At 51.7% G+C, this 17,749-nt stretch overlaps 1 protein-coding gene across 1 annotated transcript in view; it reads right to left on the bottom strand.

The window, feature by feature from the left end:
* LOC119388252 (diacylglycerol kinase eta) overlaps window positions 1-16,601 on the bottom strand; it is a 232,814-nt gene extending 216,213 nt beyond the window's left edge. The window contains exon 1 of the mRNA XM_037655924.2: window positions 16,366-16,601. Within this exon, the coding sequence (XP_037511852.1) occupies window positions 16,366-16,539 (174 nt within the window). The 5' untranslated portion in view covers window positions 16,540-16,601. The remainder of the gene's footprint in view (window positions 1-16,365) is intronic.
* Between the last annotated feature and the right edge of the window lie 1,148 nt (window positions 16,602-17,749).

The raw sequence follows: 17,749 nt of genomic DNA, 5'->3' as shown, positions 1-17,749 counted from the left end.
TTCGGTCTGTGTAATGCGCCCGCGACCTTCGAGCGCATGATGGACACCGTTCTGCGTAACTTGAAATGGCACACGTGCCTGTGTTACCTGGACGACGTCGTCGTCTTCGCTCCGGACTTCTCCACGCATCTCCAACGTCTGCGGCATGTTTTGACACGTTTGAGCAACGCCGGCCTCCAACTGAATCTGAAGAAGTGCCGATTTGCGGCACGGCAGCTGACAATCCTCGGCTACGTCGTGTCCAAAGACGGAATCCTTCCCGATCCGGCCAAGCTTCGGGCCGTGGCCGAATTTCCCAAACCTACGTCCGTCAAAGAACTGCGCAGTTTCGTCGGACTGTGTTCATACTTTCGACGCTTCATACGAAACTTTGCCACCATCATATCGCCGCTGACGAAGCTCCTTGGAAGTAACGGACCCCTAAATTCGTGGTCGTCCGAGTGTGACGACGCATTCGCAAAACTCCGTCGCTTGTTGACCTCTCCTCCCATACTACGCCACTACGACCCTACGGCCCCAACGGAGGTACACACGGACGCCAGCGGTGTAGGCCTCGGCGCTGTCCTTGCGCAACGCAAACCAGGGTTCCCCGAATATGTCGTGGCATACGCAAGCCGTACGCTTACCAGAGCCGAGACCAATTACTCAGTCACGGAAAAAGAGTGCCTGGCGATCATATGGGCCCTTACAAAGTTTCGACCTTATTTGTATGGTCGCCCATTTGATGTCATCACCGACCATCATGCACTATGCTGGCTGTCGTCATTGAAGGATCCCTCAGGCCGTCTCGCCCGCTGGGCACTTCGCCTGCAGGACTACGACATCCGCGTGCTGTACCGCAACGGACGCCAGCATGCTGACGCCGACGCCCTCTCGCGCTCTCCCTTGCCTGACGACAATGCCCCCTGCTCAGTATCTCACATAACTGTTGCTTCAATCAGCGTTCACACCATCGCTACCGAACAGCGCAAGGATAAATGGATCGCCTCGCTGATCGACTTGCTCACTGATCCGACGGCAACACCATCCACTCGCGCGTTGCGTCGTCAAGCCCACCATTTCGCCGTTCGTGACGACCTCCTGCACCGACGCAATTACAACGCCGACGGCCGCCAGTGGCTACTAGTGATACCCCGCAGTCTGCGTTCTGATATATGCGAGGCCTTCCACTCTGACCCGCAATGCGCGCACTCTGGGGTATCCAAAACTTACCACCGCATTCGACAACGATACTTCTGGCGTGGGATGTACCGCTACGTGCAGAAGTTCGTTCGCTCCTGCCTCGATTGCCAACGCCGAAAACCTGCAACGCACGTGTCGCCAGCAGGTCTACAACCATTACCTTGCCCTAACCGTCCGTTCGGGCGCGTGGGCATCCGATTTGTATGGACCACTTCCTCTGACTTCGGCTGGTAACCGCTGGGCCATCGTCGCTGTTGACCATCTAACGCGCTACGCCGAAACCGCCGCCCTCCCAGCGGCTACAGCGCGCGATGTTGCCTCCTTCCTACTACACCGATTCATACTGCGTCACGGTCCACCCCAAGAGCTTCTCAGCGATCGAGGCCGTGTCTTCTTATCGGAAGTCGTGGAAGCCATTCTGAAAGAGTGCCATGCTGTTCACCGCAAAACTGCTGCTTACCACCCGCAGACGAATGGCCTAACCGAACGCTTTAACCGCACGCTCGGCGACATGCTGTCAATGTACGTCGCCGCCGATCACACCAATTGGGATGCCATTCTGCCCTTCGTCACCTACGCCTATAACACCGCCCCTCAGAGCACTACTGGTTTTTCACCGTTCTTCTTACTGTACGGAAGGCACCCGTCGCACACCATCGACACGATACTTCCATACAAGCCGGATTCATCTGAGTGTGCGCCTATTTCTGACACAGCCAGGCTCGCTGAAGAGTGTCGCGAGCTTGCCAAGACATTTACGACGCAGGAACAAGAGCTGCAGAAGAGCATTCGCGATGGCACCACCACTTCTGAACCCACGTTCCTCCCTGGAGCGCTCGTATGGCTCTCGGTCCCTACCACTGCAAGTGGCCTTTCTTCAAAACTGCTGCCGAAATACGAAGGCCCATACCGGATCGTCGAGCGAACATCCCCGGTCAACTACTTGATCGAACCCACCGAACCAGCTTCGGACATGCGCCGTCGAGGGCGCGACATTGTCAACGTGGAGCGCCTCAAGGCCTACTATGACCCACTCGACGAGCTGTTAGGTCGCCGGACGGCTCCCTTTTCGTACCCGGGGTAATAGACCCTTTTCATAATCCGCAAGTTCGCTTCCCTGCGCAGCATATTTGCCCAACTAATGGCGGCAGTCGTCTTGCTTAGAGTGGAGACGACGTCCTAGTTGCACGTGCTTGGGCTTGTCTATTATGCATGTTTATGTCAAGAGAGCCGACTCTACATTTTCCACGTCATAGCGTAAGCAAAATGCGTTTGAACACGCTGTTTGCAGTAAGTGACTAGCCGCCATTAGTTGGGCAAACTGCATAGCAGGAAAGCTAGCTTTACAATTATGAAAAGGGTCTATTGTAGAGAAGCCTTGGGACATGGTAATGGGTTACCCTCTCCAGCGCCTTCTAGTGGGTCGTCCTCTTTGGTTGCTTCAAAAAGAACGCCGCTCGCGCAGAGAGTTCGTGCCTTGCCGTGACTGTCGCCATTACTCATTGTCGTTGAGTACTGTCTATTAAACACCTTAACAATATATATATAGTGTAAATTATTAATTAGGTTACGTCGCAGACAGGGCAATTTCATGAACTTATATGGCGGCAACATGTTTTAAGTACGAATAAGTACCTCCAGATGCGGCATGTCACACTGACGTACCGGAGCTGGGGGTTGCAGTGCGGGATTAAAAAAAAAAAATTCAACTTCGACCTTCATTTTCCCTTCTAGTAATGAACCTATCATCGCAAAAAATGTTCTTCAGTTAAACAAATGAGCGGAGGTCGACCAGTTATCTTTCCCCAAAAGCTTGGTGAAGGTTACGTCGCTGTCAACGCGATTACACGCTCGAACATAGCGGATCTTGTGGCCATGCTGTGGCAGGCAGCGAGACTATAGGCTGCCGATTTTTCTCAAGAAACATGTACGGTGCAAACCGAAGTTAGTTAATTGTCACGCGCGATATGCACGCATTCCTTTTGTTAGATATATTCAGCGCTCCCTGTGTGCAGTCGTTCACAGGCATTGAGAAGAAGGCGTATAACACCGCCGTGTTCCAGAAGTGAGACGATGACGCGTCCGGCGTGACGACATGAAAACGCCCATCGTGGCAACAGCTAGTGCAACCTGCATTGTGTAAACCCAAGAGACATCAGCGCGTGCGGTCAAAATCAATTCAACCCGCAACAGTCACACGCGTATGTCGTGGCCAATGGCGTGCGCAGGGTACTCCATTAAGGGGCAAGTTTCAACGCCCTTTGGTCGAGTCCAAAAGAAAACGAGCTCCGCAATGGATGCAAAATTGAAAATGAAGCGATCACGTGCTTCTCACAACGGCCTGCGATTGGTCCCCGGGGCAAAGCCGGGAAGTGAGCAGTTCTTGGAGTCAGGCCCGTAGCCAGGAAGTTTTTCGGGTGTGGGGGGGGGGGGGGGGTCACTTGCTGGAAACCTTGACTATTTGAGAAAAACACCTATTTTATTATTTATTTTTAGTGAAAACACCTACTTCACTAAAATTTCGGGGAGGGCCTGCGTGGAGTGCAACATAAGGCGTCCACGGTCGCCGTTATCGTCAAAAAACGTGCGGATAGCCACGATTGAAAAGTGACGTGAAAGGGCAGAATTGGCGTCCCCCTTTATACGTCATGTCAGGTGAAACCCCACAAGTTATCTCCTAAACATGTTGCCACTGGTATCAAGGTTCCCAGCAGCAAGACCGTATTTTTGTAATGTCTCTTCCAGCACGCTGGAGACGACCGGACAGACAATTCTCGAGTGCGGTAGGTTAATGAGTGGCTTATTCACGGAGCCACGCAGAAACATTCCCCAAATAGAGCGCTCTAAACTGGTCATCTGTTCGAGCGCCATAGTTGAGGCAGAGGTAATCCACTCTGACGTCACGCGCAAGGCGGCAGCGGCGAGTGGGGATGACGGGATCTCCGTCAAAAGGACGTTGCCGAGAACTTTGGCTGCGAGCGTGCATCGATGTCTCGCGTTGTGCCTCGCCGGCGGCTAAATGGGAGGAGGTCGATCGGGGGCTTCAAGGCGGCCTGCTAATGCACATTATACAGCGAGTCGGTCGAAAATTTTCGTGTGAAGCCAAGAAGCCCCTTGCGAGCAAACTCCAGCTCAAATGCGCGCAAGAAAGACGCCCGAGTTTTCACAAACGGCTGCCTGGGCGCCGCCATAATCCTCTCCATGGGCTGCGCTAAATAGGCGTGACCCCCCAAAAGTGCACTGCCGAGGCTGTGACGTCAGCCTTTGTGCTCCCGCGCACAGCCCAGCATGGCGGCGTTTTTTTCTCTCCTGGGAAGAGGTCCTTTTCATCACGCCACATCTCCCTTCGTTACGCTTAATTTCTTCCGAGCGTCACGCTCAACGTAGCGCGTCAGTTTTACTATCTGCGTTACGAATGAATGACCCAAACGGCCTCTGCGACGACTTACCGCTATACAGTTGAAGCCGACTGGACAGAGTGTTTACACTTACGAGCGCACTATACGCAAACCCTCGGGCTTCACTGCAATGCAGTTGCGAAAAGAGGGCTTCCCGACAGCGCAACGGTCCTCACAAGGCAAGCGTCTTTCGCGTGCGGCACGTCCAAAGTTTTGCCGGTCACTTTTTTCTCGCTTCTCCTCTCGTGTTTCGCCACATAAAGCGCAGAATGGCTAAGGGGTCCACACTAAACAAACAAAACACCGCTTCGTCCCGAAAGGCGTGGCCACCACGAATGTATCCCTCCTACACGTACATCAGCAGCTCTCACCCGAATCCAAGAATAACTTCCGCGTGCCATCGTTTTTTCTATATCTTTCTTCACCTCGATTCCATCACACAAGAGCCGGTTCTTCTGATTGGACGCCATTTCGCGACCAGAAACAGCCGCAATTTGCGGAAGAACGTTTTCGTATTCACACTATCCATGAGCCTCGTTCGCGAAAACACTGCAAACGGTTAAGCCATCTTCTCTGTGCGCCTCCCAAACGAACGCTCTTCAGTCCTAAATTACATTCCCGCGGCTACACACGGGCTGTGATTAGTCTCGCAATGCACGATTGCCCCAGCAAAAAAAGAAAAAGAGGGAGCTTTATATTTGCAGTGCTAAGGACACAAGCTGTATAGCAACTCTAAAGCCGAGGTCCACGGCTGCACTACTGACGTCAGACCCCCCGTTATGTGTACACATATGTATAGAAAATGTAAAAATTCCGGTATATATATATATATATATATATATATATATATATATATATATATATATATATATATATATGCGATGAAGTTTAGTGGATCCGGTGGGAAATGCCGTTGAAAAAGAGACAGGACGACAAACGTGCTGAACACATACTTCCTAACGTGTCGGCAGGAGGTCCTACCTCCGTCAGGGTAAATGACGAAGGCAGGGCCTGCTGCCGAAACGTTAGTGAAGCTTTTGTTTCGCACGTTTATCGTCCTCTTCTTCAACTCCCCCCCCCCCCCTCCCCCCCCTCTCTCTCTCTCTCTCTCTCTCTCTCTCTCTCTCTCTCTATATATATATATATATATATATATATATATATATATGGTTTCGATAGAATGTTCCTGGCTATTGGTTTAATTATATGTTAAATGTTATGTTTTTCACTGTGACTAGTTTTCTTTCATATATATATATATATATATATATATATATTGCGACAGTGTGTGTACCTGCGTGTGCATTTAAGCTCGATCGTAATGTACAAACTCCATGCTTGATAAAGGCCGTTCCCCGGTCGAAACGGCGTGCGAACCTCTGGCACGAAGGTCGGGCCCATGGCCGAAACGTAGTCAGTATGTGCGTCAACGCCCTGTTTCTTCCATTTTATTTATATATATATAGCGTGACAAGGGGCATGTCCCGTCTTTCTTTTGTACTGGTTATTTAACGCAAAGTAAGTGAGAAAAGCGCACAAGGAACCCATCGTGGTAACACATATTATATAGCACGTATAAGCTTGTGTCGCGGGTTCGATTCCCGGCCACGGCGGCCGCATTTCGATGGAGGCGAAAGTACATCCGTGTGCGTAGATTTAAGTGCGCGTCTAACAACCCCTTGGAGAGTGAACTTGTCGGCTAGTTGGTTGAACATATTGTAGGGGGGCCGCGCGACAAACGTGGCGCTGGCAGTCAGCGCTGCGTTTGTGTGCCTTATTCTGCTCACTTCTTTCGCACTGGCAACAACCCCAGATGGTCGAAATTCATGCACAGCGCACATATATCTATTCGTGATAACAGCGCCACGCAGAGCTGACGGTGCGCGCCCGACGTTCGGGTTACCTCCCGCGGCTCTTTTTACACGACAGCTTTGAACGCCACCCGAGAGCTCATTCCAAACCACACGCCTTGCGCAACGAACATAGATCAAAGCACGCGCGGACCACAAGAAGCTGTATGGCGCAAAAGGGCAAGCTATGCTCTCTTTCAAGCGAAGCTTGTACCGACTGTTCTGTGAACCTGGTGGTTTTCCAAAAAAACCCACCGCCGAAGGAAACAAAAAAAGAGAACACGTGGCGCGCTCACCCAAAAACCTTCCCCATCCACAGCGGTCGCGCACCAAGGAAATGATAAATAAAACGTAATAGATTTTCTTTCCATAGCTGGGGTTCGAAGATGGGTCGCCCCCCCCCCCTCTCCCCCCTCCCCCGGCTTCAAACCCCAAATAGGTGAGGGCAAGTCAATGAATTTTTTTTTTTTTTGCAACTTCGTTCCGTCGTGCGGCGCTGACACACAGAAAAGTCGCCGCTAAGATTTGGCCGGCTGTATACGCTGTGTATACGTCATCACCGCTTCCACAACACCGGACATGAGAGCCTCGACTAAGGACAGCTTGGCTGTTGAAAGCAAAAAAAAAAAAAGAAAACCTGTCTCTGCCAAAGGCTTTGAGACGCTGCGCCGCCGTACGAGCACTGTTGCCAGAACCGTCGCTTCCACCGAGCAGTCGCGGTCTTTTTTCCTTCCAAATTACTACACAACGTATCGGAGGGCTGTGCAGCTTAGTTGACTAACAAGCGCAATCACTACAGGACAGTTGCAAAACGTGCAAACGGCCGCGCCTTCATTCACGTGGCATGCACCTCCGGATACATGCATATCGTTTCGCAGCGGATAGTGTTTTCGCGCATATTTCGTGCTATGTAAATATTTGCGGCGCTTCAGAGTGTCGTGAAATATCCGTCCAATGTACGACTTGCACATCCGTTTTCATGTTTCCAACTTGTAAGATTATTAGGTGCGAAGCACCTTATGCGCTCGGCCTGTCGGCGTCGTCGTAGCACGGTGAAGCAAGTGGCAAATAAGACGGCGCGTTCGCTCAGGAAAAGCTGTTTCTGCGATGGACGCGTCTGCGACGCTGTACGTAGCCGTGAGAGGACGCGTCCCCTCACTGCTATTGACGTGTCCCTATGGGAAACACAGGTGCTTCGCACCTCCCCAGGTTTCACGTTAGTGGAGCTGTCTTGTATAGTATAGTATGCATACTATACTATACAAGACAGCTCCACGTGAAACCTGGGGAGGTGCGAAGCACCTGCGAAGCACCTATACCATGGTATAAAGTAGTATAGTAAGGAAATGTGGCGCTGCGGTGCCCCGAGCTGGGCGCACTCCCCATTTTTGTTCTGGAGCTGCAGCAGCCGACCCACGCTTGCATACTATACTATGGCTCCACGCTAGGTGTTGTGTGGTGTGCGAAGCACCTGCGCACCTATACGCTGTACGTAGTACGGCGTGGAACTGTGCGTGTTGCACGGATCTAGTCATTTGCGCTGTGCAAGCGATCCCGTGTTGCTGCAGCGAAAAGACTCAGCGCTACGCCAAGTCGCTGTCTTGACAGGAGATCAAAGTCCAAAATGCGGTAGCGACGACCCCTTGGCGAATGCTGCTCACGACATGTTGGGTGCTAGACCGTCGATCCCACAGGAGATCTCACGGACAAGTTTCGTGACGCGGGAGCAGCTTAAGAGCTACAATCCTTGGAGGCTCACAATTATCCCAGCGTCACATGCGGCCTCGTGGAGCCACCAGGGTGAAAACTCTTTGTGGCAACATCGTCGTCGTTTCAAAGGTAGGCTGTTGCTCGCGCTTCTTTTAGCGTGCGTTGTGGACTTGTGGAGCCGAGAGGGTGACTATGGCAACATTGGCCTCGTCCTCGAATAGCTGGTCTTCCTGAAATGGAACGTACGCTGCAGTGCTCCAAAATATACGATGATTTATGCTGCTGCCGCGCTCACCTGTGATGAAATGAACGCGGAGTGCTGTACGTAACGCCGATTCGTCCAGGTCTTCGCACGAATTCTGCTCGCCATAAGCTCTCCGCTTTGACGACAGCTCCGTTGTCTTCGCACACTGTCCTGATATAACTTTCGGCACGACATAGAACCCTACCCGTTGAAAGTTCTCGTCGTTGGGTGTTTCTTGTGTGGTTGGAGCAATCGTAGTCACCATAGCCGTGACGCAGCTCGACGCGCAACAACGTCCTGCGGCTTGGGCACTTTTACAAGTCCATGCACCACGCAGTGGTAGGGGACAGTTCCAAGTATAGTTAGTATACACGGAAGGCAGAAACACCACACAACACCTAGCGCGTACACACAGCAAGCACAGTAGCAAGCGTGGGTCGGCTGCTGCACGAGAGCAAAAATGGCGCCCATCGGGCACCGCAGCGCCACATTGCGGCTCAGTTTCAGTGCATACTCCCTATAGTATAGTATAGTATAGCAAAGGGCGCCGCTTCCTTAGTTTTCGAACTACTAGTGTGTAGCAGTTTTTTTATCTACATTAGTGCTTCAAAGATGCCATCTCGGGTGTGATATATTGAATGGCAATAGTAATGTGTTTCTTACTCTAAAATGTGAATAACTCTGACAGTTTTCTAGTTTTTTTTAGGCATTTTAGACTTGCTTTACGTGATAGTTGGTTCCGTCACGCATTCCAACTTTGTGTTTCAAAGCATGTGAAAGCATGCGCCTTTTGTTTCAAGTTGAACTTAAACATACTGGCACTTGACGTTTGCAAGTCTTTGAAAAACCAGAGACGCCGTACCATGTCACTCGCCGTTTCAAAAGCAACGTCGACCGTTTTACGTCCAAGCGGATGCCATCAATTGAGCAGCCGTTTTGTTCCCTTTCACCTATTCCACGCAAAGTAGGCAATGCGGTGTATGCGCACTTGATCGGCTGCAGCGTAGAGGTAACCGTGTCCAGGAGTGGACACTCTCTTCGGAAACAGGCTCGTCCCATGGCTACGGCGGTGTTTTTGTGCGCGGTGGGTGCACCCCAAATTACGAATGTCGTTTTTATCGGCCGCTGGCTTGCCAGGGCTCTTGATGAGTGCTGTGGCACCAGTGAAATCGGCGAGGGCAAAGCGCTTGATGTTTTAGTTTGTTCGCGAAGAAGGTTTCCGCGCCGACTGTAGCGTCGTATATCAACGATCTCTACTGCCGGAAGTGAGGTATCGCTCAACCTACGCTGTTCACTTCGATTGGTTGAAAATAAAGAATATATTGCGCACACTTGCGACATACTCATTGTGAGGAATTTACAAACCGTGAGGTGCTTGTTAGAGCTGCGAAAAGGCCACCACTTCGTACGTCAGTTTCAATTTTTGTGCAGCATGTCGAGTGTTCTACAGTAGTGTGCCTCGATGCATGCGCCTCCTTAAGATGTCCTCACCCTAAAGCGGAGAAAGCCAAGCATGAAGGCGCCCTAGTCTAGTGTGTGCGCGCGTTCCTCATTCCATCCGCGTTCCTGCGTGGCCCTCGACGCTGTCGTCTTCGTATGGCGTCGGTTTCTAGAACCAATTGGTCTTTGCGTACATGGAACACTCTCTGTGGAGAGTTGCCCTGCCCTGCCGATGATACTCCCCCGCAGCCCGCCATGGGAGGCCCTCCTTTCGTCGCAGGATCCGCACGCTCAGCTTGGCTGTGCGAACCGGGGTGCCCCGCGTGGTCTGGACACACAGGCGCAATTCGATGGCCGTGCGGTGGCCCAGGGCCCGTAAAGAGCACAAACTCACTCGCCCACGTAAAGTTGTTCCTTCCTTCCTTCTTCTAACATAACGCATGACGCGTCGCTTCCTCGTGGAAGCTCGCGTTCAAAGTTCGTCCAGTCGCTCATCGTTTCTGGCGCGTTTTGACCTTCCATTTGTCAACAAAGAGTCGTCTGCTAAATTGTGCGGCACCAAATCCGTCAGAAAGCGCGGGACACGCTTGCGGCAGGAAGGCCACCATGTGCTGCAGCGTTCCGGTACAGCAAAGTGTAAGCCGCGTTTTGACTGGAAGTAGCCAGAACCAAGCAGACACGTCACTGGGTGAGTGAAATACGAAAGCGAGGACATACTGTGGCGCCAACACGCGGAGGCATCCCTGTGACGTGCAAGGTTGGATTGCTCCGCCAGCCCTCTCCCGCACAGCCGCTATCGCGTCTCTCTTGTTATTATTCTCGTTGCACTTCCCTTCGACGAAATACTGCGGCGGCTTCGTCACTGACTATACGAAGTGCTAAATACCTGCTCTGAAAAAATGTTCCGCTCCTCATAATGCCTTACACAACGCCCTGACTGCCGACGTCGTCTGCTATGACCGTGGAAGCCGCGGGGGCCGAGCGCGCTGCTTTTGTAGAAGGTTACTAACCATTTTGTGTCCAATTGAAGCATCAAATGGGCTTTAACGAGTGCTTGGGCTAATAGACATATTTTTGCTCCAAGAAATGCGTGCAACCATGCAACTTCATTCGTTGTATGTTAGCATCTAAAAGCGGGCCACGGTTCACACGACAAGCATGCGCACATTCACATTACTGTTTAGCACGCGTATCTCTATGAATCACGACACAAGTGGATTCTCCGTTTTGTGGGAAGCAACCAAGTATGCTTGGAGCTGCATGCAGCCGCAACCTTTCTGATATGATTGGAGGCAAACGCAAGAGAGCCATACGCACGCGCGTGCCTCACCAGTGGGAGTTGTAGCTACACAACATTTCACATGAGCACAAGTTTCTCTGCGGCACTATCTTAATATTTACCTGTTGCTCATTATTGCGCAAATTTTCTACGGCTCTCCCATGGTGCACTTTCGATCGCCATCGAGCAACATAGGGATGCATATTTTCGATGATTGACTCAGTTCTCCAGCTTCTACAAAAGGGTCAATCGCGATCGAAAAATACGGTCCCGATAGGGTTCGATTGCGATAGCAAATGCACCGTGTGCCAGCCGGCCGTATTACTTTGCGCACTTGAACGAGCACGTTGCAAAGTGTGGCTTACCGTGGTCTAAATGGCAATTTTAGGTTTCAGTGAAGATACCAGCGTCCAGCCTTTACAGCTTCATTGGTAAACAGTATGACACTTCGCTGCTGGTGAATCAGTGTCACATGAGGACAATTAAAATGGGTACCAGAGGGAAGGGGGGGGGGGTATCAGACTGGGCTGGAAGTTTCGTCGGCGAGACAGGTAACTTTCAGCAAAGATTCAAGCAGCACATGTATGATGTAAGAAAGAAGGTTTCATAGAAAAGCTATGGCCGAGCACGCAGAAGCAACTGGCCACGAAATAGACTGGGATAGGGCAAGAATAACGGAGAGAGATATAATAATTGGACTTCTCGGCTATATCTTGAATCTCTGACAATCCAGATAACATGGCGGCAACTTCTCACACGTGTACGCATGCTGCTACGTCATATTTTAAAACGTATATAACCGGGCTATTTGCGCATTCATTTATCGTTGTGAAAAAGGCTTCCGTGCGGGAGCAGAAACGTTTTGCTTTTATGTGAACATGCGTGGTCGGCACAGGCGTGCGCACAGGAGGGGGCAGGGGGGGGGGGGGGCGGCCGCCCCAACTAATAACCTAAGAGGGGGGGCACAAAATCTGCCCCGTACATTGACCCCCCCTAGTCACCTAAAATCTGTCTCATACTTTGATTAACAAGGGGGGGGGGGTGCCGCGATGAACCTTCGCCCCCCCCCCTTCCCCTGATGGTGAACCCTGCGCACGCCTATGGTGGTCGGTGTCCATTTTAACCCCGTGGGCTTGAAGTAACAATAAAAGAAAGACAGGTGACAGACAGCAGCAGCAGGGTCGGGGTAAAAGTGAAAGCTCAGTGCACGCCTGGCTCCTTCGCACGTAACGCACTGCGGCACGGAGCAGAAAAATACCATGGCGCCGATAGCCTTTACTGCACTTTTCCGGACTGTGTAACCTCTAGGGGTACGCACACATAAAGTGAGAGCTAAACAACGTTGTTCAAAAGAGAATTCAACCGCCCGCTTCACTTCGCCAGAAAGAGATGAGATCACGTGATCCAGCCCTGCACGTCACAGCGGTTGCAGCGCCCGCGTCTCTAGTGGTGGGCCTCGATCGCGCCCCATACCAGCGTCTGTTGTCTGCTTTTATTTTCAGTTCAGAAGTTCAATAACTTCTGATTGCGTGCGTCGTTCTCCAAAATCATTTTTGCATTCATCTCAGGACGATGAAAGGAGCGCATTGCAGCGTAAGACTACGTGGGTAAAATTTGAGTGCGCGGCCCCTCTAAAGGGGTATTCAGACGGGGGACAAATCCTCGGGGGATAAAGGCGGAGCCTAGTGACGTCAGCTCGCGTGGAGAAGTCTCCACAAATGCCCCCCACTCACACGGACGAGGCGAACGGAGGGGGAGACCAGTGTTACTGGACTACTCTGGTGGCTTGCACCACCCGTTTGACGAGCTGCAGACGACCATACATCTGAAGACTGTACAACCGCTGCCGCTCTCTGCAGGAGCAAATGCAACAATGTGGCCAAACAAGAGCCCGAAATTTCGCCATATCCCTCACCGCCGGGGGATTGTTTGTCCTTTCGGGGAAAAGGTCCCCGTCTCCCCCGAGGAGGCGCGGGGGTTCACGCCCACTCGCTAATCCGTGACGTCGCGGTCACGTGATCCGCAATCCCCCCGTCTCCCCCGAGCATTTCTCCCCCGTCTGAATACCCCTTAAGTCGCATGCTATATGTGGCCGTGCAACATGTGCCACTTTCCCAAAGAAGAAGGACCAATGGAACAAGATGCTCAAAAGTGATGTGCTCCAAGATCAACTGCGGGCCGTCCAGAAAGCCCGCGAGGTGGCAGTATGCCCCAACGTGGGAGGTGAGGAACTGGCGTAAATCACGGGGGGGTCCTGACCCCCCCCCCCCTTTTGTGTTCAGGGGGAGGGGACACACCTCTTGCATGTGTCCCCCCTTGAGATTTATCTTTCAAACGTCATATATTTGAATTGCTTGAGAGTTATAAGCATGGTGCAATCAACTTTTTTTGTTAATGCCTGTTTATTTTGTAGTGTGTAGGTCTGTGTTCAACACCCCGCAGCTGTGAGAGACCATTGAAATCGCAACTGCCGCTTGACCGCTTTCGGAGAAGACTCAATAGAACAATAAAATTACGTGAGCTGGGAACACATGTTCGTTTTTTTAACACGAAAGTGTTTTATGCCGGGGTCCACCAAGACTTTCATGACGTATTTCCGTCACGGAAGTACGTCAGCAAAATGAACGCCGTCAGATGGTAAAGAAAAAGTTCCGTTGACGGGAGTCGAACCCATGACCTCTTGACCCGCGACGATGGCTGGCGGGCGTTTAGCCTACTGAGCTACCGCCAAACACATTGCGGTGGCTACATGAACGCGCCTTTTATCTTTCACACTTTCCTCTCGCAGGGCTCTTGAATGGATGGATGGATGCTATGAGCGTCCCCTTCATAACGGAGCGGTGACATCTGTGCCACCAGGCTCGAAAAAAAATAATAAAACGCGCCGTTGCTACGGCCGTCCCATTCGGCGCGTTTCAAATAAAAGTTTAATTTCGTCAACGCTTGAACACACCGTGAGTTTGCGGCTTTAGCCCAAGCCTCGCTCATAGCCTTCATCCATATCGAAAAAGCTCTCCGACGCTCGCCTGGCTGTCGCACCGCGTTCCCCGCTCGCCCTGCGAGAAGTAGCGGCCAGGCTACAGGGAAGACACGACGCGCGCAGCGTTTCTCTTCGCATTTCACGACGCTTTCAAGGAGTGCATATCGAGTATCAGTGTTTATTATGTGCTTGCTGATGCCATCTTTGCGCGGGAATCACTATATGCGGTGTCCACGCATATGTTAAGAACTTCGGCAACCACAAGGGTTAAACCATGATCATGGGCGTTAGTCGTCGGTACGATGTGCCACTAGGCGTCAACGTGAGTGCGATGCGTCCGCCATCAAGAGTTGGTACATCTGCCAAACAACAGTAGACACTGTACAAGCTCGAGCATATACCAGCGCACTATAAACAATAAATTACTTCTGTGACGACAGGTTTCGCTTTCGTATTATACCGACTCCTATGACAGAGGGATCAGCCATCTTTTTTAAATTTTACTTCAAAGCAGTAATTTCAATTTTACATAAATAAAAATAAAATGGCCGCCATGGCAAAACGTGTGTCCCCCCTTTTTCTGGATTTACGCCTCTGCCCTGCACACCTAGTCTTCAGCTGGGCGTCCTTCACCATGTACTTACACGAGCGAGTGATTCTAAGGCAGCCCTGTTTGTGTTCGAAAATAGCTCATCCGGCAAAATGTCACCGCGTGTTTTAAAGCGCAAAAGTTATACGTCACTGGCTGCTGCGCTCGAGACCCACCCCCGACCGTTCTCCGTGTTTCATTCGCAAGTATTGCCCATTTCGACTTCCTGGTTCGTTCTTTGGAATATTTTCTATCCATTCGCAAAAGAATTGAAGAACACGATCACTGGGCAATGGGTAATAACCGCGTCGAGTTTCCTCCCCGACTGCAGCAGCAAACGCGAGCCTTTTTCTATCGTCTAACGCAGGACAGTGGTCTTCTTTCGTGTGACAAGCCTTGTCATCGTTTTCAGTGGTACAGCAATTACAAGAAAGCTCGTGGCCTTTTCTACTCGAAGATTTCCCACGAAGCCGTTTGGTCCAGCTTTCAGTCGCAGAATACAGCACTCCCCTACCCCCGTGTTGACCCTGTGAAGAGCACCGCCGAGAGCGCTAAAACTGCAGACGTTGAGGCATGCGAAGTCTCAAAGCGTTGGTTGGTCCTTTTCTCGGCATAACAGCAGCGCTGCGGGAACTGGTCGATATAAGTTAGAATACAAAGAGGGTGCGAGACACCGAAAGGGATACGACACCTGTCTTCAGGTGGGAGGCAGCAGTTATAAAACGACTTCCCCATGAAGAGCTCCAATTCTTATTGCGCTCGAAGCTGCTGACAATTTCGGCATATATTGCAGGAACACCATGTGAAGTGTTTGCTGGCGATTTATGGTCGATAATTGCTCGCGTTTACTGCGAATCAGAAGCAGTTAAGGCAACGCTTACATCCGCGGCATTCATATGTCTAGTTAAGGAAGCCTGTGTACCATAAAACTTGGCGTTAATTACTTTCGCACGCAATTGACCACTAGCGCAAGGTTGCTTTGCGTAGATATAGCATCCACTCCTATGCGACGGCTGCACAACAAACAGTGGGGATGACCACGAACGAAAAGCTGCGCGAGCAGTTCGTAAAGCGCGCCGCAGCAGGCCGCCAGCGGAGCTCCCGGGCCGCGCCTCCAAGCGTTCGATCAAACACTACCGCACGAGCTTTCACGCGCCGCTGATGCCTGCTTATTATCCGAAAAACACTACGATTGCAGCGAAACATGGTTGTGCACAGCACATGAAGGCGCGCCGGCCCTCGAAAGTTCCCGGGACAAAAAGCTGTGCAGTATCGAGAGCGCCCGAGCAACGGCTGCATGGGAGCGGTCCGGTAGTTGACGTCCAGGGCTCTCGCTCGCAGTAAACGAGCGCATTTAAACAGTGCAAGGTGCGCAATGTTTGACAGCTGCATGGATCGGGAGAAAGCACCGCTGAAAGCTGCGCGAGCAATCATCGCTCAGCAGAAGTTGCACGGGCGGCCGTCAACACCACGCATCAAATGAAAACCGCACCGCAGTACTTGCTGACGCGAGACCGCACGGAGCGTCCGGTTCGTATGCATCTGCAGCGATATTGCAGTGTACCGCATCCGGGAGGATTCATAAAGGAAACCGTAAGGTAATCGTGGCCGTGATTGGAAAAATGTTCGCTTGTGCGGCCGGTGCAGTACTACGTACGAACGACAAGCGGGCGTCACGCAAGCGCCGCCTTACCCCGTTTTTGATGGCCTTCGAGGTGGAAATCCTCCGGTGGAATGCCTTGGTCGGTTGGGCGTCGCCGTCGCTTTCGGAGGAGTCGTCCGTGGCCGGGTCCGAGCAGCACTTTTCGCCAGAGCCGCCGCGTCGCTTGTCGTTTTCTGAGTCCCCACAATCGACTCCCGACGCCATGTTCCCCCGCGACAGAAGACTCCTCTCGGGCCGTCGTCGTCTGCTGCTGCTCAGCCGACGCTCGCCCACTCGCCCTCCGTGCTGCTGCTGAAGGCGGTGGCGCTGCTGTCGCAAACGCACCCGCGCTCACGCAGGCAACACACGCGAAACTTCGCTGCGCAGCAGACGACGCGCCATACTTGCGGGAGGGCCTTCATAATTATGTCTTGCCCCGTTAATAAAAACGAGAGAAAAATTACTTTATAATTAAACTCAATTTAAGGAGAGAGAGGAGCAAGTAATGGAGGTCCAGAATGACGGAGGGATATAAAGAACATTCACTGCACCAAGTCAGAGCTCGTATGCTCTGCTACTGCGCATAAAGAAAGAAGGAGAGGGAATAAAAAAAAAGTGATGATGAGCATGTTGATTACAACTCCATGAAGACAAGTTAAGACAAGCTCGAAGCAAGGTTAAGTGCTGTCGCGTGGCTGTGACGGTGAAGAACCACGCAGTGTAAATGGTAAAGACTGAGTTATTTATTGGGCGTGCCCGGAAAAGCGGGAGCTCTCAAAGGACAATGATAGGGGCGGGCACGATCGTCGATAATCTGATCGTCGTGGAAACACGTCGACGTTTATTCATGCACGATTCCAGCATTGTCGCTGGTGCTCGAATTAGAAATAGCTAATGCGCTTCGTCTGTGCATCCCTGTGTCTTGTTCTACATTGTAGCGCTGCTTTTGATGTACACGCATTCCAGAATGAGCTCCATCACACGCATGGTGTGTACAGTCTGATCGGACAAACCCGCACGCAAGAAGGTTCCACTGCATTCAGGTGAAGTTTCGACTAGTGTCACTTTCAAAGCCACAAACTCAAATCAGGCGGAGGAGGTAGCCATCGCATCGGCGGCATCCCATCCTACATCACAACAAATAGTTACAGACTCTCGAAGAGCCTGCGAGAGCTATCTGGCAGGGGAAATCTCTCCGCTGGCGAATAGAAAATTGATATTCAGCATCAGGGGCCGCGATCCCACCCCAAAACGAATAATATGGACTCCAGGCCATCAGGGTCTCCGGGGTAACGAGGCTGCAGATGCAGCGGCCCGCGCGCTTATACTTCCCGGGAGACTCCCCGTTGCCCTGATGGACCTAAACGTCCCACACCCTTAACACGGTTCCGCGAAATTAGAGATTACTATATCGAAAAACGGCGTTTGCATCCTG

The sequence above is a fragment of the Rhipicephalus sanguineus genome, chromosome 3 (genome assembly GCF_013339695.2).
Source record: "Rhipicephalus sanguineus isolate Rsan-2018 chromosome 3, BIME_Rsan_1.4, whole genome shotgun sequence".
NCBI classification, from domain to species: domain Eukaryota; kingdom Metazoa; phylum Arthropoda; class Arachnida; order Ixodida; family Ixodidae; genus Rhipicephalus; species Rhipicephalus sanguineus.
The sequence above is the reverse complement of the archived record's forward strand: the minus strand, read 5'-3'. Positions and strand labels throughout refer to the sequence as shown.